General features: G+C 42.2%; 1 protein-coding gene across 1 annotated transcript in view; it reads right to left on the bottom strand.

Annotated features, from left to right (window-relative positions):
- The window catches only part of LOC138946582 (ETS translocation variant 5-like), an 81,826-nt gene extending 56,122 nt beyond the window's left edge, over positions 1-25,704 (bottom strand). Inside the window, exon 1 of the mRNA XM_070318028.1 lies at positions 25,680-25,704. Within this exon, the coding sequence (XP_070174129.1) occupies positions 25,680-25,704 (25 nt within the window). The remainder of the gene's footprint in view (positions 1-25,679) is intronic.
- Positions 25,705-27,258: the final 1,554 nt, after the last annotated feature.

Here is a 27,258-nt window from a genome sequence, read left to right as displayed (position 1 = left end):
GTAGGGATCGGAGGAGAGTGTTGGAGGCGACTGGAGACAAATATCAGAAAGAGGTGTGTGTGTGTGTGTGTGTGTGCGTGTGCGTGTGTATGTGCGTGTGTGTGTGTGCGTGCGTGCGTGTGTGTTTGTGTGTGTGTGTGTGTGTGTGTGTGTGTGTGTGCTTGTGTTCGTCCCTGTGTCCGGCAAGAGAGAGAAAAAGACAGAGACAAACAAAACGTTGAACTTTTGAACTTTATCTATTTATCGAAGGTAACAGAATAAGCAATGTATACATGCTTTTTTTCATCCGGCCCTCGTCCATTGAGGGTAACTCGATTAATAACAAGAAGAAATAGAAGTTAAGTTAATTATAATACCATTTATATAATTAACATGTCAAAAAATTAAAAAGACATTTCAAAATGCATTATGAAAATCAAACAATGATGTAATATTATCACATAACTATTTACTTGTTTCCAAGAGAAACAGCATGTAGAGTTCCTTGAAGGAAGTTTCACTGAATTGCCTTTTAATTAAATCAGGAATTTTTAACAGACAGTCAGAGAGAGAGAGAGAGAGAGAGAGAGAGAGAGAGAGAGAGAGAGAGAGAGCAACAAAAAACACTTTAATTTTGCCAAATAGAAAAAGCAACGTAGATGTTGTTGGCACGGCACACCAACTTGACCTAAATTTTGCGTCATCCTCAAAAAACAACCGAAAGTTGAACATTCGCAAGAACAATCCTCTCTGCCAGGGGCATTAATCTAAGGTCCATCTTCTCGCCAACTCTCCGTCCCTGACGCATCAGCCTCCACTGACAGATCACGATGTAGACTTTAATCCTTGTTCACACACGGCGGAGTCTATGGTCCCTGTGAATTTAATTCTTATGTACACACAAGCTTTCCTTACATGTTGAGTGAGTGTGGAAAGACAGAACTGACACACAGAAATGTTGTTGTTGCGTGTGCTACCTATTTCAAAACAATAGGTAAATGTGATATTCCATATTGTGCATTATGTGGGGGCGTTTTTGTTTGTTTGCTTTGTTTTCATTGCCGGTATTGCGCCAGTGTTGCTTAATACAACTATTTGCCAAATAAATCCAAACACAATATTAGCAATCCGAAGGAAAATTAGTTCCATGTGTCGACTGACAACACACCAAAAGTGTCCCGTCTTCGATCTAATCCATCTTGAATAGAAAACCGATCAACAACCTATTTTTAAACACACGTTTTACTTTTGAGTAACGGTACATGTTGGACAAGGCGACTAAATGAGTCTTTATTCTTGTCACGGTATGAAATACGAAATAATACACATTTTTCAAGTTACACTTTCGACCAGTTCACAGTTCGGAATGAAAATAATTAAAACGGTAACGTTCCCCCTTCTTGCGTGCCTACTTTGACTTTTTTTGGTTTAAACCCAATACAATTTAGTTCCTAAACTGTACAGTTCTCAAAAAGGGCCAACTTACGTTTCCGGCCTTCTGAAAGGGATGCGTGACCTTGAGGAGACTTATCCCCATCTACCCGAGCTGTTGCCACAGCACACAAAACCAAACAACCACCCCCCAAAAAAACTGGAGAATTGTGAGGTACAGTAAAGAAAATACTGAAACAGAATTAACTTTGCTTTACTAAAGAATTACACATTTTCAGAATTCCGCCTACTTGGTGAGTATACCGTGTGTGTTGTGAAATTCCGAGCGTTTGGGGTCACTTTGGAGGGAGAGGGACGACAGAGATTCGAAAAATCAATCAATAATTACAAGGGCAAAAGTGTTTCCGTAATGACGTCTGTCTCGGTGACACTGGCATCATTCGCAGTGGAAAAACGGGTCCCTGCCAGACTAGTTTTACAAGAACTCATTTCCATGAACTGTGGTCAACGATATTGTTATGTCATGAGTGTTATCTCACACGTACGAGAATAAATGTGAAATACTCTTGCTTGTAGTGAGTCAATCTTTCCCAAGCGACATTATAGGCCAGTCACTAGCGAAGGGTGTGCCTGAAACACGTGGACAAAGAGCACGTGTAGAAAGCTTGCCTCACTAAATGCAAGAGTATCCACTCTTTTACAACTCACACAAACCCGACAGAGTTTTTTTGTTTCTCCGGAATTCGTCTGTCGTCAACATGTTCAAGCTCCAGTTGCTTAACGTGCAGGTATATCCTGAATTAATTAACTCACTTTTTCTTCCGTCCTGTCCACCCATAAGTGTGGGTATACACATCCAAAGTAGATTAAATAAGATTATATTACTAATGACTTCGAGGTCGACACCACAGCAAGACAACTTAATAATCGGTCAATCGGCAATAGCAAATACATGATACATTTTTCGCTAGCGATGTAGCAATGAATACTGCGTGCTATTAGGGCTGTTGTATTCTTATTAAACTCCCGGGCACATTGATATGGACATTTCTACCGGGGAGTCAGGAAATGAAAATAAGTGACACAAGATGAAGACTTCTTGCTGATAGGTGACTTTTTTGAACCGGTTTGCGATTTAGATTTTAGTAGCAAAGAAGGCCGTCATCAGCTAACTTCGACGCGCATCATTTGCCCCCCCCCCCCCCCCCCCCAATCCCCCCCCCCCCCACTCTCTCCCTCTCTCTCTCTCTCTCTCTCTCTCTCTCTCTCTCTCTCTCTCTCTCTCTCTCTCTCTCTCTCTCTCTCTCACTTATATCGGAACAAAGCCAAAGGCAAGGACACACACAGACAGACAAATATTGGCAAATAGACACAGATAGACTCACAAACAGAAGCACACACATGAGAATGACTGCAATAAAGTTACGGGCGGTTTTGATTTGTTATTTTTGTTTGGGGGTGGGGGAGGGGGTCTTCTTGAAGTTGCCTCCTTTTCATCTGTACGACAGTTGTCTGCACAGACACTGATTCGATCCCGGCTCCTCCGAGGAAGAAAAGAGGAAGGCAGAGAAGAGAGAGAGAGAGAGAGAGAGAGAGAGAGAGAGAGAGAGAGAGAGAGAGAGAGAGAGAGAGAGAGAGAGAGAGAGAGAACGTGAAAAAGAGAGAGACTGGAGACAATGACAATGACAATTCTTTATTTAACGAGGATAATAGATAGCCTAAAGTAGTAGTGATCTGCTCTTTCACATCCTGCCCTCGCCCTAAAGAGGGACTAGCTTTTTACATCCAAACATATAACTAGAGTAAAGAGAGAGAGAGAGAGAGAGAGAGAGAGAGAGAGAGAGAGAGAGAGAGAGAGAGAGAGAGAGAGAGAGAGAGAGGGGTGAAAAGAGAGAGAGAGACAGAAGAGAGAGAGAGAGAGAGAGAGAGAGGTGGGTGCAGAGAGAGAGAGAGCGAGAGAGAGTAGAGAGACTGAGAGAGAGAGAGAGAGAGAGCGAGAGCGAGAGAGAGAGAGAGAGAGAGAGAGAGAAGGGATGCAAAGAGAGAGAGAGACAGAAGAGAGAGAGAGAGAGAGGTGGGTGCAGAGAGAGAGAGAGCGAGAGAGAGAGTAGAGAGACTGAGAGAGAGAGAGAGAGAGAGCGAGAGAGAGAGAGAGAGAGAGAGAAGGGGTGCAAAGAGAGAGAGAGACAGAAGAGAGAGAGAGAGAGAGGTGGGTGCAGAGAGAGAGAGCGAGAGAGAGAGTAGAGAGACTGAGAGAGAGAGAGAGAGAGAGAGAGCGAGAGAGAGAGAGAGCGAGAGAGAGAGAGAGAGAGAGAAAGAGAAGGGGTGCAAAGAGAGAGAGAGAGACAGAAGAGAGAGAGAGAGAGAGAGAGGTGGGTGCAGAGAGAGAGAGAGAGAGCGAGAGAGAGTAGAGAGACTGAGAGAGAGAGAGAGAGAGAGAGAGAGAGAGAGAGAAGGGGTGCAAAGAGAGAGAGAGTGAGAGAACGAGTGAAAAACACAGAGACAAACGAACAAAAGTGTTTTTCTTGTTATTATGACGAAATAAAACATGTTCGCCGTTTTTGCATTATCATACTCCATTCTCCCCCAAAAAACAAGTCGCCTCATCATATATGTCCACATCTTGAACCGACAAACTAACCAGTTACGTCACACGGTGACAGCGTCGCTCCAAGACCCCGTCGCGTCCTCCTCATAAGTCAAAGATTTATGACCGCCTAATATTGACCGGTCGCCTCTCCTGCCCTCTCTCAGTGTCCCTGTCCACTGGCTGTCTGTTGTCCTGCTTGTCCACTCGCTGTCCGGTGGTTTGCTGACCCAATATTAGCCCTCTGACCCCCGCATGTCCTCTGTCAACTCCAACCTTGCGATGATCGCTTGATCGCGCTCTTATCAGCTAGGAGCGAAAAGGGAAGCCACCGCGGCGACGGCAGGGAAGGCAACTCGCGGGTGACAGAAAACAGATACTGCAGAGTTGTCCGCCGTTGTCTCTCCCTCCCTGCCAACTTCCGTTCAAACAGGAAGTGGCCAATGTCGTCAATTTGAGGCCTTGTTGACATGTGTGCGGAGGCAAATTGTCCCCCCTTGTGGAGTGCGCTGGTGTAAAAATCAAAATAAATCAAAACGAGACTTCCTCTCTCTCTCTCCTCTTTTTGTCTTAACGGCGTTTTGAGTTGTTGTTTTTTCTTTACATTTGCGTTCCTTCTTTCTGGTCGTCGTCGTCTCCGCCCCCCCCCCCCCCCCCCCCCCCCCCAAATTCCTGTTCGATCTCATTGAGAGCCGAGCTAGCTGCGATAGATGGTCTTCGCTCCTGGCTATGTCCCTGGATTCAATTAGGATCCCAGCTCGCTGTCTTTTTCTGTCTCAGTCTTTGTCTCTGTCTTTGGCGCTCCCTCTTTCTCCCTCTGTGCGTGTCTGTGTGCCTGTGTGCCTGTCTATTTCTCTTTCTCTCTCCCTCTCTCTCTTTCTCCATTCTTGACTATTCAGTTGACGATTTGTGAGCCCATTCTCCCCATTTTTCTTATCATGTGGAACGAGCTCTCTTTTGTTTTTTTTTAAAGTGAACTTCCTTGCGTGCAGGTGTGTTCTGGTCTATTCATTGCGGTGTCCCCCTTGGCACCCTTTTAACGATATGAGTCTTACTGTTCCCCTTTGTTTTATACTTTCAGATGATGCTTCTCTTTGTCTCTATCTCTCCGCTACCCACCCCACCCCCACCCCCACTCCAACACCCACGGTTCTGCATAGCCATATCGGCTGAAGGGACGTTAAAAAACAACAATCCACCCCCCACCCCCGCACCCCAATGTCCTCACTCCCAATCTTACACACAGGGGGTGGTAACCAGTAAGAAAATCAGCGCTGAGGAAAAGCCAACATCTTATTGACAAAGATTGACAATCTTAGAGGGGGGATCTGCTGTAAGAAAGTGTCCGCCCAGGCTGCGTTGCCTGTATGTTTAGCGTGGGTGCAAGGGGGCCGGGCCCTGACCGGTGTTGACACAACATTGTTTACCCTGTATCTTTAGTCTCCCCGGATGATCTGCTGGCTGATGACACCTCATTCAGATTAGATGGGATGGCTTGGCGATTTTTTGGCAGAAGGTTTTGTTTATGCCGTTTAGGATTGATGTTTGTATTCTTTCATGTTGTTGTTTTTGTTGTTGTTGTTGTTGTTGTTGTTGTTGTTGTTGTTGTTGTTGTTGTTGTTGTTGTTGACATAGACATAGAACACTTTATTATCTCAATTACGAGAAACTCGGTTGTTGTTGTTGTTGTTGTTGTTGTTGTTGTTGTTGTTGTTGTTGTTGACAGTTTTAGAAAGAGATACATGCACATTATTTAAGAGAAGAGAGGGAGAAAAAAAGGACACTGAGAAGTTTAAGAGACTCAGAGCTTTGATTACAGAAAAAAACGAACGATTTAGAGACAGACAGGAAGAAAGGCAGGCCGACAGAATAACAGAGACACATACACGTGGCATAGGGACAGAATAACAGAGACACATACACGTCGCATAGGGACAGAATAACAGAGACACATACACGTCGCATAGGGACAGAATAACAGAGACACAAACACGTCGCATAGGGACAGAATAACAGAGACACATACACGTGGCATAGGGACAGAATAACAGAGACACATACACGTGGCATAGGGACAGAATAACAGAGACACATACACGTCGCATAGGGACAGAATAACAGAGACACAAACACGTCGCATAGGGACAGAATAACAGAGACACATACACGTCGCATAGGGACAGAATAACAGTGACACATACACGTCGCATAGGGACAGAATAACAGAGACACATACACGTCGCATAGGGACAGAATAACAGAGACACAAACACGTCGCATAGGGACAGAATAACAGAGACACATACACGTCGCATAGGGAAAGAGAATGGGGCTGAGGTAAACAAGCTAACAAACTGGTCGGCACACGTGTATACATGTCAACAATACAATGAGTAAGAGTGGTGGAGAGAGAGAGTGAGAGAGAGAGTGAGAGAGAGAGAGAGAGAGAGAGAGAGAGACAGAGAGAGAGAGACAGAGAGAGAGAGACAGACAGAGAGAGAGACAGATCAAATCAAATCAGAGAGAGAGAGAGAGAGAGAGAGAGAGAGAGAGAGAGAGAGAGAGAGAGACAGAGAGAGAGAGAGAGAGAGAGAGACAGACAGAGAAAGTGACACACAGAGACAAAGACAGTGAGAGAAACCAAACCTATCACAACCAAAAAGGCCAAGACACACAGAGAAAAGAAAAGAGAGCCACAACTTTTCTGTCTTTCTTTCCCTTTTTTCACTATTCCGAACAAGCCCCGCGGCCCCACCGAATGCCAGCGACAAAATCTAGACGTTTTATTTGGCCAGGGGCAGCAATCCTCTAAAGGGAGATAAGCTCTAATGGCGGCTGCCTAATCCAGGGAGGCGCTTGACCCCTGCTGAAAGAAGGGGGGTCGCCATTTGTCTTTGGATTCGTTTAAAACAAAGACAGAAAGAAGGAGAGAAAAACTCGACAAGACACTTGTTATAATCACGAGTCGTGTGGTCGAGAAATGTAAAATCAGAGAGAGCGAGTGGGTGTAGGTGTAGATTAGGGTTAAAGGATATGTCTGGTGTTCGGCCAAACTTACAGATGAATTGAAAAAATGGCACACTTGTAGTAATAATTGTTATAATAATTACGAGTCATTGGAAAATGTGAAATGAGATAGTATCGGAATGGTGAGTGTGAATTTGCGTTACTGAAAGGGTTTGTGTGGTGCTTGGACAGACCTACTGACAAACTGAACATTTTGTTGGAGAGTTATTGTTAGCGAGCTTCACGCAAACGAGCAGTTCTTTTCGATGTCAACTTTTGTTCCACAAAATCTGTCCATATAAATTTTGACGTTGACTTACATAACACACAATATTTGTTTTCCCCCTTTGTGTGTACACGCAAGCACAAGATCCGATGCGCACCGGAAGAGAATCAGAGTTCGGTGGGTTATGGAAACACGAAAATACCCAGCATGCTTCCCCCGAAATCGGCGTTAACTGCCTGAATGCCGGGGTAAAAACGGTCATACACGTACAACTCCACTCGTGAAAAAGCATGAATGAACGTGGGAGTTTCAGCCCATGAACCATCGAAGAAGAAGAAGAAGTCACAATATTTTCTTAAATATCTTCCGACTAGGAAAGTCTTGTATTGAGGTGAAAAATACCGTGCAGTGTCAAAGAACTCAACAAACTTTGTTGTTTTTTCCTCCAAAGGACACAACATGTTCAAACATGTCATCTAAAATCTAATGAAATTTAAATACTCAAGTAAAGTAAAAGAAGAATGTAAGAACATTTTGCTTAAACTATAAGAGAAGGTCCACCCTCATCTGATTTAGGCCGCCCTGATATATCACCCTTCGTGGTGGACTGGGCGTTAAGCAAACAAACAAACAAACAAAAAATCTGATTTAGGACAATCTCTTCAAAAACGTGTAATAAGCAGTAAGGGACTCAATGAACAATGACGGTTCGGCATTGTCAAGGGAAATAGGAAGAAGCTCAAAGAGCCGGGTCCCCTGTTTTCCCATTCAATCACGGTCTCAAATAACCAAATAGGTTGAAAGGACATGAAAAATCAACAACCAAGCAACCAACCCATTGGCATTGGAACAGAAAGATGAAGTGTAGAAACTTCCAACAACTCAACCGACCTCTAACTGAGAAAGAAAGGCTTCTTGGACTGCATCGACAAGAACAACTTTCATTTCTCATTTCTGAAGGATGTATAAACAAAGTTCTAATGTTTCGATTTCTTTCTTTATTTATTTATTTGGTGTTTAACGTCGTTTTCAACCATTCAAGGTTATATCGCGACGGGGGAAGGGGGGAGATGGGATAGGGGAAAGGGGGGAGATGGGATAGAGCCACTTGTTAATTGTTTCTTGTTCACAAAAGCACTAATCAAAAAATTGCTCCAGGGGCTTGCAACGTAGTACAATATATGACCTTACTGGGAGAATGCAAGTTTCCAGTACAAAGGACGTAACATTTCTTACATACTGCTTGACTAAAATCTTTACAAACATTGACTATATTCTATACAAGAAACACTAACAAGGGTAAAAGGAGAAACAGAACCGTTAGTCGCCTCTTACTGGGTAGCATCGGGTAAATTCTTTCTCGTCCCAACCAATATGAGATTCCCCCTAACCCGCGGGGGGTAATGTTTCGGTTAAAGAAACAAGACAAGTCGCGTAAGGCGAAAATACAATATTTAGTCAAGTAGCTGTCGAACTCACAGAATGAAACTGAACGCAATGCAACGCAGCAAGACCGTAGCATCGTCAGTCCACCGCGCACGGCAAAGGCAGTGAAATTGACAAGAAGAGCGGGGTAGTACTTGCGCTGAGAAGGTTAGCACGCTTTTCTGTACCTCTCTTCGTTTTAACCTTCTGAGCGTGTTTTTAATCCAAACATATCATATGTATATGTTTTTGGAATCAGGAACCGACAAGGAATAAGATGAAAGTGTTTTTAAATTGATTTCGAAAAATTTTTTGATAATAATTTTTATATATTTAATTTTCAGAGCTTGTTTTTAATCCGAATATAACATATTTATATGTTTTTGGAATCAGAAAATGATGGAGAATAAGATAAACGTAAATTTGGATCGTTTTATAAATTTTTATTTTTTTTTTACAATTTTCAGATTTTTAATGACCAAAGTCATTAATTAATTTTTAAGCCACCAAGCTGAAATGCAATACCGAAGTCCGGGCTTCGTCGAAAATTACTTGACCAAAATTTCAACCAATTTGGTTGAAAAATGAGGGCGTGACAGTGCCGCCTCAACTTTCACGAAAAGCCGGATATGACGTCATCAAAGACATTTATCAAAAAAATGAAAAAAAAACTTCGGGGATTTCATACCCAGGAACTCTCATGTCAAATTTCATAAAGATCGGTCCAGTAGTTTAGTCTGAATCGCTCTACACACACACACACACACACACAGACACACAGACACACACACACACACACGCACATACACCACGACCCTCGTTTCGATTCCCCCTCGATGTTAAAATATTTAGTCAAAACTTGACTAAATATAAAAATGACCTCTTTTCAGAAGATTGTAGGCTTTTTTTTCTTCAGACAAAAACAAATAAATAAATAAATAAATAAATAAATTGACTTATTTTTATATGTGTGTTACTTGACACCATAAACTGTATAAAAAAATATTACAAAATAATAAAGTAACAGCAGCTGCTTGTGGAAGCAAAACTAAAAAAACAATTCTGCACTTTTCGACACTTCACCGAGTTCAATTTTTTACAATTTAAAAGAATTCAGACGACCTGGTTATAGGTAGACAGGTTCAGACAACATCTTAAAACCATAAGTCTGAAGCTTTCTACGGAAAAAAATCGATTTGTTTGTTGTAAAGTGTGTCATGCAGCAGACTGAATAAACTCAATATCGAGTGTACGAATCTATTCCTGAGACCCCCGTAGGCTACAAGGAACGCAAGCTATTATCTTTCTGACAGAGAAAACGGTATGCAGTAGACAACTACAAAAGAGCATAAAGTATAACACACAATTAATCAAAGAAAAGGGGACAAAAATATCTAAACCAAAGTGATTTAAATAAAATAACTAACAGATAACTAATTGAATGAATGAACAACACTGATAAAAGTGATCGAAGGATCCACCCATTCAACAATACATTCAACCATCCACCCATCCTATCACTCACTCTCTCACTCAATAAATGAATGAAGGAATCAATCAATCAATCAATCAATAATAAATAAATAAATAAATCTATCAATCCATCAATCAATTAATATATTTATCGATCCATCCATCTATCAGTCAATCAGTCAATTAATCAATCAATTAATCTTCCCTTTAATCTTTCTCTCCTGAACGACCCAGCTAAAAGACAAGAAAAACGCAGCCACAAGAAGAGGAAGGTCTTGCACGCCAAGACTGTTAAAGTGAGCATGGCAGGACGCCATGGCAATGCAAACCTCGCGAAGTCTCGTTCAGCGCGTGGATAGGGCGTGGCAAGATGGCGTCAAGCGCGTGCTAGCATTCTCAGTCTGCTGCTGTCGTCTCTTTGATTCTCCTGCCTGTGCCTGTGTCGATGCCTGTCTCTGCCCTTTTCTTGCCTCTCTTGATACTTAAAGGTCTATGTCTCTGTGATGCGTTTCTCCCTCTGTGTTTCTGTCTCAGTCTCTCTGTCGTGTCTCTCTGTCTGTCTGTCTCTCTCTTCTCTCAGTCCTTTACCCTCCCTCTCGCCCCCCTCTCCCTTTCACGGTTTAATTATACACTCTCTCTCTCTCTCTCCTTCTTCCTCTAACCCTCTCTGTCACTCTCACACCATAAGCTTTGTTCCTAACCCCCTTCTCTGTCTGTTTGTCTGTCTGCATGTCTTCTTCCCTTTGTCTGTCAATCTGTTTCTCGCGCGCGCGCTCTCTCTCTCTCTCTCTCCCTCTGCCTCCCTTTGATATCTCCCTCCCTGTCCCCCCCCTTCTCTCTGTGTGCCTCCCTTTGCCTCCCTCTCCCCCCCTCTCTCCCTCTCTTTCTCTCTGTAGCACCTCTCTCTCTCTCTCTCTCTCTCTCTCTCTCTCTCCCTCTCCCTCTCTTTCTCTCTCCCCTCTCTCTCTCTCTTCCTCTCCCTCTCTTTCTCTCTCCCCTCTCTCTCTCTCTTCCTCTCCCTCTCTTTCTCTCTCCCCTCTCTCTCTCTCTTCCTCTCCCTCTCTTTCTCTCTCCCCTCTCTCTCTCTCTCCCTCTCTCTCTCTTTCTCTCTCCCCTCTCTCTCTCTCTCTTTTATTTGTATTAGAAGTTAGGACCGGTTGTAAGAAAAGGCGTCGCCTTAAACCTCTATCCTTGAAAAATAAAGTTCCATCATCATCACCATCTCTCTCTCTCTCTCTCTCTCTCTCTCTCTCTCTCTCTCTCTCTCTCTCTCTCTCTCTCTCTCTCTCTCTCTCTCTCTCTCTCTTTGTGCTTTGGCATAGATTCGGTGTTAGCCCCACCTGAGTATTTCAGGCAGGCGAGGATGTGACGCTTTTGGATGGGGTTCGAGTCCGCAATGCGAAAAGCTCTAATCTGCAGTTGGAACACGTTACAACTCACTGTGTACGCTGACCGCAGCATACGCACAATTTTGGGGTGAAAGTTGCAAGATGAAAAAAAAGAGTCTGGGGTAAAAGGTGTAACAATGAAATTAGTGAGAGAGACTGACTGACGATTAGGGTTTAACGTCCTCTTAGACCAACTGGTCTATATTGGGACAGGTATTGGTAATACGCTGAAGATATGGTGTGATACTTTGATTCGAACAAGCCCGCTGTGGCTGTCTTCTTCGACACACCAGCATTGGGTTTGTCTCGTCAAAGTATCGAGATACGATCATGATAATCAGAGACGAGAGATGATGCATGCGTGTCTTCGTGTTTTCCAAGCCCTGAGACTTTCGCTGTGAACGTGAGAGAGAGAGAGAGAGAGAGAGAAAAAGAGAGAGAAAGAGAAAGAGAGAGAAAGAGAACTCGAACTCGAACTCGAACTCGAAAACTTTATTAGAGAGAGAGAAAGAGAAAGAGAGAGAGAGAGAGAGAGAAGGGGGGGGGGGAGAGGGAGAGATGGCTTAGGGACAGGCGATATTTGAGTTCTTACCGTAACATTTTTGAATTGCCATTAATGAATCAGCTGCTGTCAGAAGAATTGAATGCATACAAGCATCCAAATATCATGTGACCATCAGGACACTCCGCAGTCTTGGGCCTTTTCGCGTAAAACAAACATAACACAGATGAAGAGTTTTCATATATACTATCTATACTATTGACTTATCATACTTAAAACAGCTACCCTATTCTCTATCTGCTTGAGTTTAACGGTTATTATTGAACGCGTTTAAACCACTTAAACTAACAATTACCTGTATTTCAGACCGCCTGTTAGCTGTTTAGTTGTTGCCTTAGCCCTAAGTGTGTATGTCCACGCATTCTTCGATTCGCTATTCGCTCTACCTTTCTGATATTTCTCCTTCATCCATTCATTCTTCTTGCCACACAATTCCTATTCCATCGAAGTCGACGAATTCTTTGATCCTGGTTCTTCGACAAGGCAATCCGTCCTGATCAAACGACACCCATAATGCAACGCGACAGACACATCTGCTGCGCAGGCGCGAGAAAGGGAGAGCATCTGTAGAGGGCGCCCTCCAGCGGGGAAGTGGTCTCTTTGGCTGGCCTGATGAGACCCAATTAAGAGCCCTAGGGGCGACGACGAAACGCGCGGTTTGCCAGGAAACCGAAAGGATTTTGAATGAATCTGGGTTTGTTTTTGCCTCTGTGGCGGAGAAAGTAAAAACGAGCTTGAAAGAATTTCGTTGACTCTTCACTTGAACATAACGATTCAGTGTTTTGTTTGTTTGTTGTGTTTCTTAACTATCCCCAATTTGACTTTGGCTGAAACAGTAATCATTGTAGTGTAATACAACAACAGATAAGTAACGTATACAACAACGGAGTGTAGCGTAAATAACGATTCAGTGGATTTTGCTGTATTCTTAACTTGACTCTCTTGCCGTTTTTCATTGTCAGCCAGGTTTACTCAATCATCATTGTAGTAAAATACAACATGAGACAAAATTAGGAAAATGAAACAACAGACAAACAAGAAACACTTACAAGCTTGAAGATTATAGTGGTGATCAGAAACAACACTCGCTTGTCTATAACTATTCAGTGGATTTTTTTTATATTCTCAACTCTCTTCCTCTATTCCTTTGATTTAAACGAGTATGTCTTATTCAATCATCATTGCAGTACAATACAAAAACAGACACATAAAGAAAATGCAATAACAGACAACCAAGAAACACGAACACGCTTAATGCTTGTAGTTTTGTTAATTCTGAACAGAATAACTGACGCCGATGATTCCCTCTGGAACAGTGCAACTTTTGATTTATAGCCAGCGTTAGATAGGTGAATTTATATAGCGTGATTTGACATTTTGTGTATGGCTAAACCTTATTATTGTTATGCTCTTGACAAAACCTGTATTTGGTAATCCTGTTTGAACGTAAATACACGGTGGTATTTTATATAAGCATAGTTTGTTGAATGCTCCCCTGGGAGTTTGATGTACACACATGTCAGCATACATTCACAGGATAACAGATGTTGAAACCAACCAGTGTTAGACTTGAACAAGTCCAAACATCCCCTCTCCCTTTTGATACTTAGTGGAAATTAATTCTGGGTTCACTGAGTTCAGAAGTCGAAAGGTCGTCACAGAAAACAACTTGACCACAAAGTAACAAGTCCCCTGCAGAAAAGGTTGTTGTACATTCTACTAATCTTACTTCCCATATTTTAACAACAATTTCAGGCCGCACCTACTGAAAGTTGTTTAAACATAAGTTCGAAGTTTCACCCTCTGTAAATTTCCCAGAGTGGGAAGCCATTTGCTGGTGACACGTTACAAACATTCAAAACGACACAAGCAAACTTCCGTAGGTACCGTGTGAGACCTGGCAAGTTAGTGTATAAAGGGCGGTACGTGGGACTGAATGAGTTAATCACGATCTTGTTTATGCCGTAGTTTAGGTGCATAGATGTTTAGAAGCTAGTAGGTGACGCGTCACTTTCGCTGCAATGAGTTAATGATCATGATGGATAAAACGTTGGCATCTCGGTTAAAATTCATACACATTTCATGACAAACTGTCAGGTTACCATGACAAATTTGGCGAGGCCACAAGAAATCTTTTGTAACCTTTGCAACTCTGTCGCACAAACAAGCAAGCCAGCAAGCAGAAAATTAGGGTTGGATAAAACTGGTCCAACACTATATCAAATGAAACACATTTCTTGTATACCCTTACGGCAGTGTAACATTCAAAGGACAACACGCACAATACCTTTGGACAACCGTTTAGTCATTGTCACTGATATTACTGGTCTAAGATTGCATCCAAAAATACAGCAATGTCTTGTATACCCATTTCCTTCCAGCATAACACTCGGAACACATTTGAACAACCGTTGCAACGTTGTCGTTGATAACACTGGTCCAATATTGTATCCAAAGATACAAATTACCTGTATACCTTTCACCTTCAATGGGACAACACGAAGGATATCTTTGGATCACCGGTTCAACGTTGTCACTAATAATACTGGTCCAAGAGTGCACCCAAAGATACACATTTCTTGTATACCCATTACACTCGAGGATAACACTCGGAACAATCTTTGAACAACCGTTTCAACGGTGCCGCTAATAATGATGAGGTGGGCGGGGTGGAGAGGTCATCTGGATGTTTGAGTTGAAAGTCAAAGGCTATTTACAGCCAGAACGCTTTCCACTCTCCAGTTTGCGATGGGTGGTAGCGGGGTCCCGAGTTTGGGCCAAACTCTCTCTGCTCGCGCTAAAGATGTCAACCGCGGGCCCTTTAAAGTCCTCTCCAAACACACACCGCACGCGCACACACGTCTGCTAATCGTTTTCTTTGAAGCCGCTTATCGCCCTTGTTTGGGAAAAACTCTCACTCTCTGCGACCGCAAATTTCGCTGACGTCATCAAAACTTGTTGGCTACGTCACGAAAAACGGGCCGCGCTTCGCTGAAGCGAACTTGCGTTTCCAAGCAGCAGGGGGCTCGGAGATGGGCCGAGATGCATGAGAACTCAAATAGAAGGGAGATAAGGGAGGAATTAGTAAAAGCGAGAAATTGTCCGCCGAGCATCGTCAGTGACATTAAAGATGAAACCAGAAGGTCGCCCAAGATAGCGACCGTGACAAATGTCTCCAAAATCCCAGTACGTGAGCGAGGGCGCAGTTTCAAAACTCAAAACGCCGTCTTGAAAGAATTCGCTGAGAGTCCCATGCTTCTGTTTAGTGTTAGCAGTTTTTGTATCGCTGCTTCGGGCAAGGCAATTACGTCACACGCAGGCTGATTAAAAACTTAAAACGCCGACTTGAAAGAATTGGCGATGGCGGGTTTTATGTGTGCGAAAATTACTCGTTTTTGACGTTATTATGTCGGGCAAGGGCACGATGTATTCCAAGGGCGCAATCAAAACTGAAAACGGCAAGTATTGCGGCTTACTAGTGCCAAAACCGGATAATTAACATTTTTCATGCGAAATGGACAAATATCGCTGGAAATTACCATTTTGTTCCCCTGATATTTTCAATTTTGGCCCCATCAATTTTCATGTGAAAATCTTAATTATCAGATGATTATGTAATAAGACTACCCGTTAACATCATCGCTGTAAATTACACAGAACACGTGATGATTAAAAAGTTCACATGAAAATGGTAACCTGCAGGTGCTGGTAAGCCGTCATATGTGAGTGTCGACGTTTAACAAGATTAGACACGTGTTATCTGAAAATGCAAGTATCTGATAGACTTGAGACATATACCTTACATGAGTACGGACAATTGCACATTTCATATGTGGCCATTTCTGTGAAAACGGTGACTGTGGGAACATAATTGTTATATGTGTACCCCAAGACTGTTTTCTGTTACTTGTCGTCTGTTGTTCAATGTGCTATCACTGATACGTCCTTGAACTTCAGCTAGAAGTGGGAGTCAGTGTGCACAGTAAGGTTTCAAATAACCAAAGGGAAGTAAGCGCTCTTGATGCATACGACATGTGTAATGGAGTAAGCGAGAGTTATAAGGAACCTTTCTCCTGGCACCTGAGAGAATAACAAGCATTGAACTGAACACGCGTAAGGTTTGTTAAAATGTCGGTCCAACTTTGACCTCGCGTTTCTTTAATCAGAGGCTTCAAGTCAACAATGCCCAAAGTCGCAGAAATGGCCACACTTGAAGAAAGATGAAGATTCTTAGAAAGCAGACAGACGACTATGTCACAACAAGGTGTCGAGAGGTTCATCGTTATGGACACCCAGCAAACCCACTCTCCATACTGGCAGCTGTTCGTGACGCCAGCATGTCCACAACAAAATACAACGCCTAGCTTTCTATAGCACTGTCCACTGCAGAGATGCGCGCGTGTCCGGCCTACCCGTGTCCGGTCAGTCCATTTCCTGTGTCCAGTTTTGTTTTGTTTTTGTGTGTTGCTTCTGTCGTTGTCAGCTGTGGTCAAGAAAAACACATCTTCACCAGAGGAACGGCCTCGGTCATTATCTGCCGCGCAGTCTGATATTGACATGTGTATATGGTGTTGAAGGAAAAATACGTTCACACGCGCAAGGACAGTGTGAAAAGAGTACATGTGACGACATCGACAACGACGACGATGATGATGATGATGATGATGATGATGATGATGATGATGATGATGATGATGATGATGATGATGATGGTGTGGGTGTGTGTCTGTGTGTGTGTCTGTGTGTGTGGCATGTGTGTGTGTGTGTGTGTGTGTGAGTGTCTGTATGTCTGTGTGTGTGTGTGTGTGTGTCTACACAAAGCAACAAGGAGGCTGCATGTTTACCCGTCATACGTTTCAAACCTTTTCGCTCGTGCTTTTGGTGCGATGATAACATGTACAGATGAATTATCCAGCCCTTTCATTGAAAATGCCAACTAGCGTCCTTTTATTGCCAGGTTACTTACCCCCGCCATAGCAAAACAGTGCGGTTTCTTGAACTAGGGACTCACTCACTTTTGCGTCGCTGTCGTAAGCATTCGCCAGAGACAGGAATGCTTGATAACAATAATAGACATGCAACTTAGATAATGCTATAGAAATGCTAGATATTATTAATATTCCCACCTCTGACAGACACATAATCTTCAAGGTAAATTGCAGTGTGTGCTATTTTCAAATATATCAATCGCACAAGATGCCTGTATTACCCTCGTCGGTCGCTCAATGTCTATTTAATGAAGGTAGATTCCCTCAATACAATGATATCATTACTTCTGTCGCCGTGTCCGCGTTGTGAAATTATTCGTTCGTCATAGTATGGGTTGCTTTCAAACGTGATGGAATTTGCCAAGATTACTAATTTACCCTTCTTTGTTCGATGTCACACTATAGACAAGTCTTTCAAGTGTCGATGGGGGTGTAATGAACATTTTTATTCCGTAGTTGCAGTAACGTTGTACAATATTTTTATTTTATTTCATTTTTCTCGTGCAATGTTACTGTGTGTTGAAAACCCGCATGGTAAGAATGCACAAACACACATGTGCACGTGCGCATAAGCATGACCATACTCACAGACGCAGAGACATAGACAGACCCAAAGACACACACAGACGCAGACGGAGAGACAATGACGATGACAATGACAATTCTTTATTTAACGAGGGTAATAGAATAAGCAGTGTGTTGCTTTTTAACATCTGGCCCTCGCTCTAAAGAGGGACTAATCTGCAATGGCTCAATAATAAACAGACACGTCAGTAGGAGAGAGAGAGAGAGAGAGAGAGAGAGAGAGAGAGAGAGAGAGAGAGAGAGAGACACACACACACAGACAGACAGACAGACACACACACACACACACACACACACATCAGGCTCCAAGCTCTCTCTGTCTGCCCCCCTCTCTCTCTCTCTCTCTCTCTCTCTCTCTCATACTGACACACACACAGGCCCCCAATCAGTGCAGAAAGACGGCAGTGCGACGGTCTCCACGTGCCATGACAGGCTTGACTGCGCAGACTAATCAGGCTCTCCTCTTGTCATTTGAGATGACCTTTGTCTACTCGACTGGCACTCGGAATGAAAAAGAAAACGTAGAAGGAAAAAAAGAAGATGAAAAAGAAAACTCCAGAGCTTCTACACGAGGATATAACGTCGATTCATTTTACTTGCGCGCAAAATGGCATACGGCAACAAAAAAAACACCCGAAAGCGGATGCGTGACGAACAAAAGACAGTCTCGACTAACGTAACGTAAGCAAGTAGTCTCGGCCAGCCAAACCTTCGGAAGATACGTTTTCTTTAATTTCATTTGCAGAGCTTGTCATTTGATGCTTTTAACAACAGGTGGCGGTGGTGTCTACAATCGCAATTCAGCGTGTCATTTGCACGGGGAAAAATAATTATGATAAATCCAGGTTCGGGTTGCGTTTGCTTTACTTCTGTGTATATTTTTAATGGACATTTTTTTCCCCCGCAATAGATGTAGCATGTACATGGATAAAGAATACTGATGTACCCTTTTAGCGTGAATACTTCGGTTTTTTTTCATGATTCAAATTAGTCCACGTGCGCTGCATGTGAATGATTGTGTTCCTTTCAGATTAAAAGCAGTTTCTTTCACCGGAAAATGAAACGTGGCAGGTTTGCGTTTCAAACGTCGCACGCTGATTCGCAGTACCATCTGGATATCTGATTATGTATCAAGTATAAGCTTAGCGATAGAATGTCCAACTAATTGAAAGCACGGTCTCACAAGCAATCACGCGCATTGCAAAATGAATGACTTTTTTTTTACATGTCTTTATTTTCAAGGCCTGTGGTCAATGAGTTAAAGGCACAGTGCGCCTCCCGTAAACCATCACAGATACGGTCAGGCTTTTACACACAGTACAAACACCCTTTCATTTAAACACTCACCGCTTGAAAACATCCTAGGTGCTCTCCGTAAAGAGCGAGCAATTGTCAAAGAATTTAATTTTGCGTGGTTTATCTTACCCCTGAGCCATCGTGAACCCGTGTGATCGAGTTTCGTCGTCTGCTACGAGAACCACGACCTTGCGTGACCCTGCTTCCGGGCGTTTCTTTTTTTCAAATTTTCAAAACTTCGAATTGTACTGATCTTGTTTTGATGAAAAAATATTTCTTTTATGATTTAAGAATGTTTGTGTAACAAGCTGTCAATTTATTATTTAGATTTTAAAAGTTAGGTCTAGCGCCAAAACGCACCACGGTCCGATTGTCTCTGAGACAATCCGCAAAATTAATTATTTGAAAATTGCTCGCTCTTTACGTAGGGCACCTAGGATGTTCCCGTTTGGTGAGCGTTCAAATGGAAGGGTGTTTGTACTGTGTGTAAAAGCCTGACAGTATCTGTGATGGTTTAAGGGAGGCGCACTGTGCCTTTAAGGGAGGCGCACTGTGCCTTTAAGGGAGGCGCACTGTGCCTTTAAGGGAGGCGCACTGTGCCTTTCACCTACCCACCCAGGCGTTCAAGTAAAAAAAAAATGTGAACAAGTGTCTATATCACTCAAACTTGGAGAGAGAAAAAAGTTGTTCACAACGATTGGTGATAGAGTTTTGCATGTACCCAAATGAACTTGCCGATTGAAGTATCCTACTTCTTTATTCTTACTGTAGTAACTTGTATCCTACTTCTTATTCTTACTGTAGTAACTTGTATCCTACTTCTTTATTCTTACTGTAGTAACTTGTATCCTACTTCTTTATTCTTACTGTAGTAACTTGTAAAAAGGAGTAGAATACTTCAATCGACCAGCGCTTTGATTTGTTTGTTTGTTTGCTTAACGCCCAGCCGACCACGAAGGGCCATATCAGGGCGGTGCTGCTTTGACATATAACGTGCGCCACACACAAGACAGAAGTCGCAGCACAGGCTTCATGTCTCACCCAGTCACATTATTCTGACACCGAACCAACCAGTCCTAGCTCTATAACCCCATAATGCCAGACGCCAGGCGGAGCAGCCACTAGATTGCCAATTTTAAAGTCTTAGGTATGACCCGGCCGGGGTTCGAACCCTCGACCTCCCGATCACGGGGCGGACGCCATACCACTAGGCCAACCGTGCCGGTAAGCAGCGCTTTGATACAAGCGGCTGTGCATGTACCATAAATATATGAACAAAACATCAGATCTCATCCTGCTCATGTGATTTTGTTCGTCAACACGCTCCAAAACAGCTATAGTTTTAAGCAAGAGTAATCATAATATTGATATGTGACAAACATGCAACCTTGTGACAGCGAGGAATGACGACTGTGAACTGAAATCTGCTTCACGTGCAAACTTGCATAGTGCATTTACAAAGCCAAAGATATTTATTTCCAGAAGGAAAACAAACGAGATTTTAAACCGAACTTTATGATATGAAAGTCTGGTACTAACTTTCCAAACCAATGACACATTAACTGCACTTTTTGTTTTAGCTCGGCGCACACAACACATCGCATGAACACATTGTCAAACCCCAAAGTGAGCGTCATTGACGCATTATGACGTAATCTGATTGGTGCCAAGCGTTTAAAAAAAACCGGGTCTGGCATTTATAGATATAAAATCTACCTTTTAGAACTTCAATCAAAATGTCTCGATACCGTCTAAAAAGAATGTTTGATCTATCTGTTTTTTCTCCATCACTTTATTTATTTATTCATTTATTTATTTCCTCCATGGCAGAGAGTCGAACAGTTCCTTTAAAGAGTCCACAGTGCATCTCAGTCCTGACACAGACACCGTCGCTGGTCAATTCCCGGCTTCTATCTGGGTCCTGATTCCTGGGAGCAACTCATTGTGTTGGATATTGACCTCTCAAAGCTGCTGGCTCCTCTCTTGTTAGGCGCCTGCTAATTCTGCCGCCAAGCAGACGACCAAAAGGGACCAAAAGTTGGGTTGAAGCTTTCCCAAAAATTCACGTTACTTTGCGTTTTTATTACTTTTTTGTTCAAGGAGGTATGTTTGTTAAGGGCTAAAGATCATTAAACAACATTCGATTGTTGAAAACTTCGATGGTTGTTGAATTTCTTCCTAAACGGTTATGTTGAGGAGTGAGTATCGTTCTGTCACATGTTGGCCCTTTTGGTTTCGGGGGTGAAATTGTCATGCTCGCCGTCTGTGAAGGTGCTAGAATTATCAGCCTTGGGTCATTTCGTTCTGCCTTTGATTGAGATCTCGCTGTCTCTCTTCCCCCCCCCACCCCCCACCCCCCCCCCCTCTCTCTCATCCCTCCTATACCTCGCATAGACCTCTACAAATCGAGCTTAGCCTTCTCGGGAGCGTTTCTCTGGAACTCCTTCCCCCAACAGATAAGAAATGCAACTTCAGTGAAAATGTTTAAGAGACAGTCACGTTCACACATCATTCGTGAATGAAATGTCTTGTTCGATTGTTATTTTGTTAAACATTTTGTACTAGTGTTAACGGATGTGTAGCTGATCGGAGCAACTTTATTCCCAAATGAAAGGTATAACTATGTCAATGTAATTTTGTAATTTTTGAGTTCTCCTTATGTAATTCCTTAAATGCACATTGTGTTGCATTCCATACAATGTATTTCTGTATTTCATATGATTGAATTTATATTTTTAATGTGCGTCTGTCTTTATGTGTTGTATAAAGGACAGGTTGGAAGAATAGGCTTTGCCTAAAACCTTTATCCTTTTGTAATAAAGTTCTGAGTCTGAGTCTCTCTCTCTCTCTCTCTCTCTCTCTCTCTCTCTCTCTCTCTCTCTCTCTCTCTCTCTCTCTCTCTCTCTCTCTCTCTCTCCCTCTCTCTCTCTCTTACGCCCTCTCTCTCTCTATCTCACTATATTGCTATTTCATATGTTACGTGGAATTCCATTGGTCAATTGGGCAAAACTGAGCTCAGTGCAAAAGTGATATCGACGACATTTCCGTCGATATCAGTTTTGATATCGACGACCTCTTTATTGCTTCCCCACTTCAAAAACAAAAACACCTAAATTTAAAAACAAACAAATATATATATGAAAATGTAATGATCCCAGAATTTAGTTGAGCAAGTGACTAAAGAATTTTTGAAAGAAAAGACATTTTGAAATACTGAAAAGTACAAGAAAAGAGTGAACAAAAAGAAATAATAATCAGAGGGAGGGATATGGAACAGCCAAAACTGAGACAAATACTTTTGTAATTTCTTTACAGTAAATACAGAATGTCCAGAGAATGAGCAATATATCTAACATTGACTGACTGTGTGATGATATCTTCTGCTATTGGTCTGTTTCGACAGTGATATCAAAATCTCAACCTTCTGTCTCGATTTTGATATCACTGTCTCAACAGACCATAGCAGAAGATATCATCACACAGTCCGTCAATATTGGGCACTCTCTCTCTCTCTGTCTCTCTCTCTCTCTCACTCCCTTACTCTCTCCCCCACCCTACTCCTACTCTACCCGCGGCAAGCCTTTTAAAGCTGCAAAAATGATAGCGAGTAGGTCAGGATTACAATGATGAAAGCGCTGGCAAGACATACGTATGAATGCTCGTTTGTTCTTAGCTAGCTATTATCATTCTCGTCAATTGTTACCTTATAGGATACCGATCTACTCCTCAGATTGTTGCTCCATCATTCTCTAACGATTATTTTAATTTAGGTGGGCAGATATTTAATCACATGAAACATTTTAAAACCTCGGGCGTATAGACTTATAACACAAATGCGTGATACTATAAAAGATAATAACTAGTTACAAATTATCAGTTCTGTAATCTGGACAGCAGTGGGGCCAGGTGCAAGAAGCATGCCTTTGGCCAATAAACTCACCACCCACAGGTACGTCATATTTTCACAGTACAATTGACATAGAGGAAAAGTTGTGAGGTATTGTATTTGTTTTTGCATAATGTGTGCTTCGGAGTTGCTGATACAAACATTTGCTCGTATTCATTTGTAATAACCGTCTTGCTGAAAGCAAGGAGAGAAGTTGTGATGACAAACTATAAGCTCATATCTTCGATTTCACGAACCAAAAAACACCCAGTAAGAAACCATTCAAGCCATACATCGGTAAGCACGGACCAACAGAATGAAAGGCCCGAAAAGAAAGACTGCCAGACCAGTCAACTGAATTTTACAACGGAATTAAAGAGCCTTTTCTTCAAACCTGTCCTGAAGCAAATAAAACAAATGACCAACAAAAGAAAGACAGAAACTTAAAAAAAAAAAAAGATATACGCTCGTAGTGTTCCTTCTCTAGAATCAAAGTACTATAGTCTGCATCATCCAACGAAAACCTTTGTGTGTACGATATTGAGAACGACCTTGATAACAATCAGCACGGCTTTGACCTTGAAGGCATTTCTCCATCAGACGGAGCATGCGCCGACAAAGATCTCTAATACGATAGAGTTATGTGCTCTTATTGACACACATAGCTAGAAGCATTCTCTTGTGTCATTGCAACCTGTTGCACTAGAGATTCGCTATATTGGGTATCTGGTTGCAGTTCAATTGTTGTCATGATAATGATTTTGAAATTTAACATAGACAGACAGACCCCCCACGCACACACACACACACACACACACACACACACACACACACACACACACACACACACACGGGCGCGCGCACACATGTACAACACAATAAAAAAAATCAACAATGAATAATCTGGAAAATAGTGGGTCCTCAGAGGGTCAAACAAAGTCATTATTAATTATCGTTGAACGGTGATTCTGTTGATGTGAAGCCTATCAGAGTAAAATAAAATAAAATACCACGCGTAAAATAAAAGTCGTATGCTGGTTTTCGTTTCTTTTTACATTTAGTCAAGTTTTGACTAAATGTTTTAACATAGAGGGGGAATCGAAACGAGGGTCGTGGTGTATGTGTGTGTGTGCGTGCGTGCGTGCGTGTGTGTAGAGCGATTCAGACCAAACTACTGGACCGATCTTTATGAAATTTTCCATGAGAGTTCCTGGGATTGATATCCCCGAACGTTTTTTTCTTTTTTTTGATAAATGTCTTTGATGACGTCATATCCGGCTTTTCGTGAAAGTTGAGGCGGCACTGTCACGCTCTCATTTTTCAACCAAATTGGTTGAAATTTTGGTCAAGTAATCTTCGACAAAGGCCGGACTTCGGTATTGCATTTCAGCTTGGTGGCTTAAAAATTAATTAATGACTTTGGTCATTAAAAATCTGAAAATTGTAAAAAAAATATTTTTTTTATAAAACGATTCAAATTTACGTTCATCTTATTTTCCATCATTTTCTGATTCCAAAAACATATAAATATGTTATATTTAGATTAAAAACAAGCTCTGAAAATTAAAAATATAAAAATTATTATCAACATTAAATTGTCGAAATCAATTTAAAAACACTTTCATCTTATTCCTTGTCGGTTCCTGATTCCAAAAACATATAGATATGATATGTTTGGATTAAAAACACGTTCAGAAAGTTAAAACGAAGAGAGGTACAGAAAAGCGTGCTATCCTTCTCAGCGCAAGTACTACCCCGCTCTTCTTGTCAATTTCACTGCCTTTGCCATGAGCGGTGGACTCACGATGCTACGAGTGATACGGTCTTGCTGAAAAAGTGCATTGCGTTCCGTTTCATTCTGTGAGTTCGACAGCTACTTGACTAAATGTTGTATTTTCGCCTTACGCGACTTGTTCTTCTTTGAATATGTTGAACTAGATGATTACCCGCTTCACCGGGTACCGGCTTCGCCGGCGCACGAAGGAAAGGAGATAAACGCGCAAAACACTGGAGACCTTCTAAAAATAGTAACGTGCAGTGACCTAAAAATAGTAACGTAGTTACGGGAATATGGATTGACGCCACACGGAGGAAGGGAGATAATCGCGGCTGAAAACACTGGAGAATATAAGGAAGAGTTACTGGTAGTGGATCCAGACCAAAAAACCCAAAATCGGTTCAGCGCGCACAGCGCTGCGCGCTGAGAGCACGTGTTGAAATATCTCATCGACCAGGTTGTGTCCAGGGTGTACCTGAATATGATCACCAAATTTGAAACGGATCCATCGAGAACCTTGGCCGCGCATCGCGCACAGACACACAGACAGACAGACAGACACACAGACACTAGTCGTATATATATATAGAAGGACATGATAAACCAACAACGAACTAATCAATGCCCTGTTTAAAAACGTTTGTGTTTGAATGATATCTTTGTGTGTGTGCTGGGTTTTTCTTTTGGCTTTGTATGTGTGTTGGGCTATGTTTTGGTGTTGTCTGCTTTAGATTCATCACAATACATGCCCTAAAATCAACTGAAGAAAATAGTCCATTTAAGACACACTGCCAAAAACTCATTTACATTCATATATTCTTTAGTATCATTATACTACGGCAGCTGTTTCCATTAGATATACTATGATATCATTTGTTGCGGATTGATAGCAAGCGCTCTCTTTCAAAATATGCCGCAACGCAACACATAACATAACAAAACACAAAACAATACAACAAAACCACAGCACACCATAACACAACACACCACAACACACCACACCACACCACAACACAACACAACACAACACACCACACCACAACACAACACAACACAACACACCACACCACAACACAACACAACACAACACAACACAAACGTGTTCTCACCTTCTGCCAGCCAAGTATCCTGCATCTTGCTCAAATCTTGAAATAATTCTGAAACAAGATATGAACAGGTGAGTTTTAATGGTCACCGGTGTTTAGACGCCAACACTCCCTCCACACTCACACCTCATCGGATTCAAACAATTAACCAGTATCAAAACAAAAATAAATCCCAGTTAGCTACACCTTTTATGACACATTCTAAAAACTTAAATTGTGTGTGTGACTGTGTACGTAAGTGTCAGTTAGAGTAGAGTGCCTTGGAGAATGAGGAACATGATTATGCCGTGTTGTTCCGGGCCAGGCCTCGGTATTCGGTCATATACGCTTTTTTTGCTTTCTTTTATTTTTTATTTTTTTAATCTGACGCATTGTTCTGACTCCAGGCTAGTCGAATATCCGATAGCTTTGACACTTAGGATGTCTTCTGGTACCAAAAAAAAACAACAACATTGCAGCCAGGACCGATATATACATGTATATACATTTCAAATCCAGGTCCAACTGACCTATAACCCTCTGTGTCTGGAAACAATCCTGCATAATTATGAGCTTACGACGATCATCCTTTTTTGAGGATGACAGTCGCTTGCTCATTTTAATGCTTGTTATTCTCTCAGGTGACATGACGTTGAATTGAACTGGTTGCCTTCTCTTAAAAGTGGATTTTGTTTTTATGATGTACTTACTTCACAGATTGACACAGGTGTCAGTTACAAAATCAATTCAGCAGATCTGTTTAATCCCGTTTTGCTTAGAAAGCAGCTTTGTGGGTTGTTTTCAATTGAAAGAATGCTCTTATCACATGCAACACCCTGAACAGATCTATGCTTCAACTATACATGATAGCTGACAGAAAAAAGAAGAGACCTCTATAAATATTCTCCGATTCTACAAAATTGTACTCCGAAAACAGCAACAAACGAAAGAACATGAAACCAAAACAACAAAACCTCACACACACCTCGCCTCCTTCCTGGTCAGAGTTGCATGCACTCCAGTAACAATCGTTTTCTATAAATTAGCAATATACAAATACAGCATAACTAAAATTAAAAAATTATTAAAAAAATTCAAACAAACAGTGACAACCTAGCAAACGATTTTTTTTTTCTAATACTACTAGGACAAATCAAAGGGGGGGGGGGGGGGGGGTCCTGAAAACAAGACGATCACCGAAAAGTGACTGCTCAGTTTGTGCTATATATCGTCTCTCTCTGCTCTGTGTCGCGCGGCGGGCCGATGCTCACGAGTCGTAATTACCCCCATGAATTATTCACCCTCATGCAAAATGCAGCGCCGGCTAATTGAAAAACGCCGCATGCGCACTCGGGCCCCCGGCGCGCGCGCAGATTTGTCAATCGGGGGTCGACCAGGCAGAAGATACACTATGACTTCTGTCGGGACCTCGTTGGTCGTCTGCGACGCCGAAATCGCGGAATCTCACATTTGGCGTGTTTTAAATGTCAATGATGCCCGATGGCAGTTATGACTTGACCTCGCTTGCACCCCAATGGCTAAACCCTTCAACAACATTGAATGATATCAACTTCTTTGCATGACTTGTGTTGGGACCTCAATG

This window comes from Littorina saxatilis, linkage group LG14 (genome assembly GCF_037325665.1).
Source record: "Littorina saxatilis isolate snail1 linkage group LG14, US_GU_Lsax_2.0, whole genome shotgun sequence".
Taxonomy (NCBI): domain Eukaryota; kingdom Metazoa; phylum Mollusca; class Gastropoda; order Littorinimorpha; family Littorinidae; genus Littorina; species Littorina saxatilis.
The sequence above is the reverse complement of the archived record's forward strand: the minus strand, read 5'-3'. Positions and strand labels throughout refer to the sequence as shown.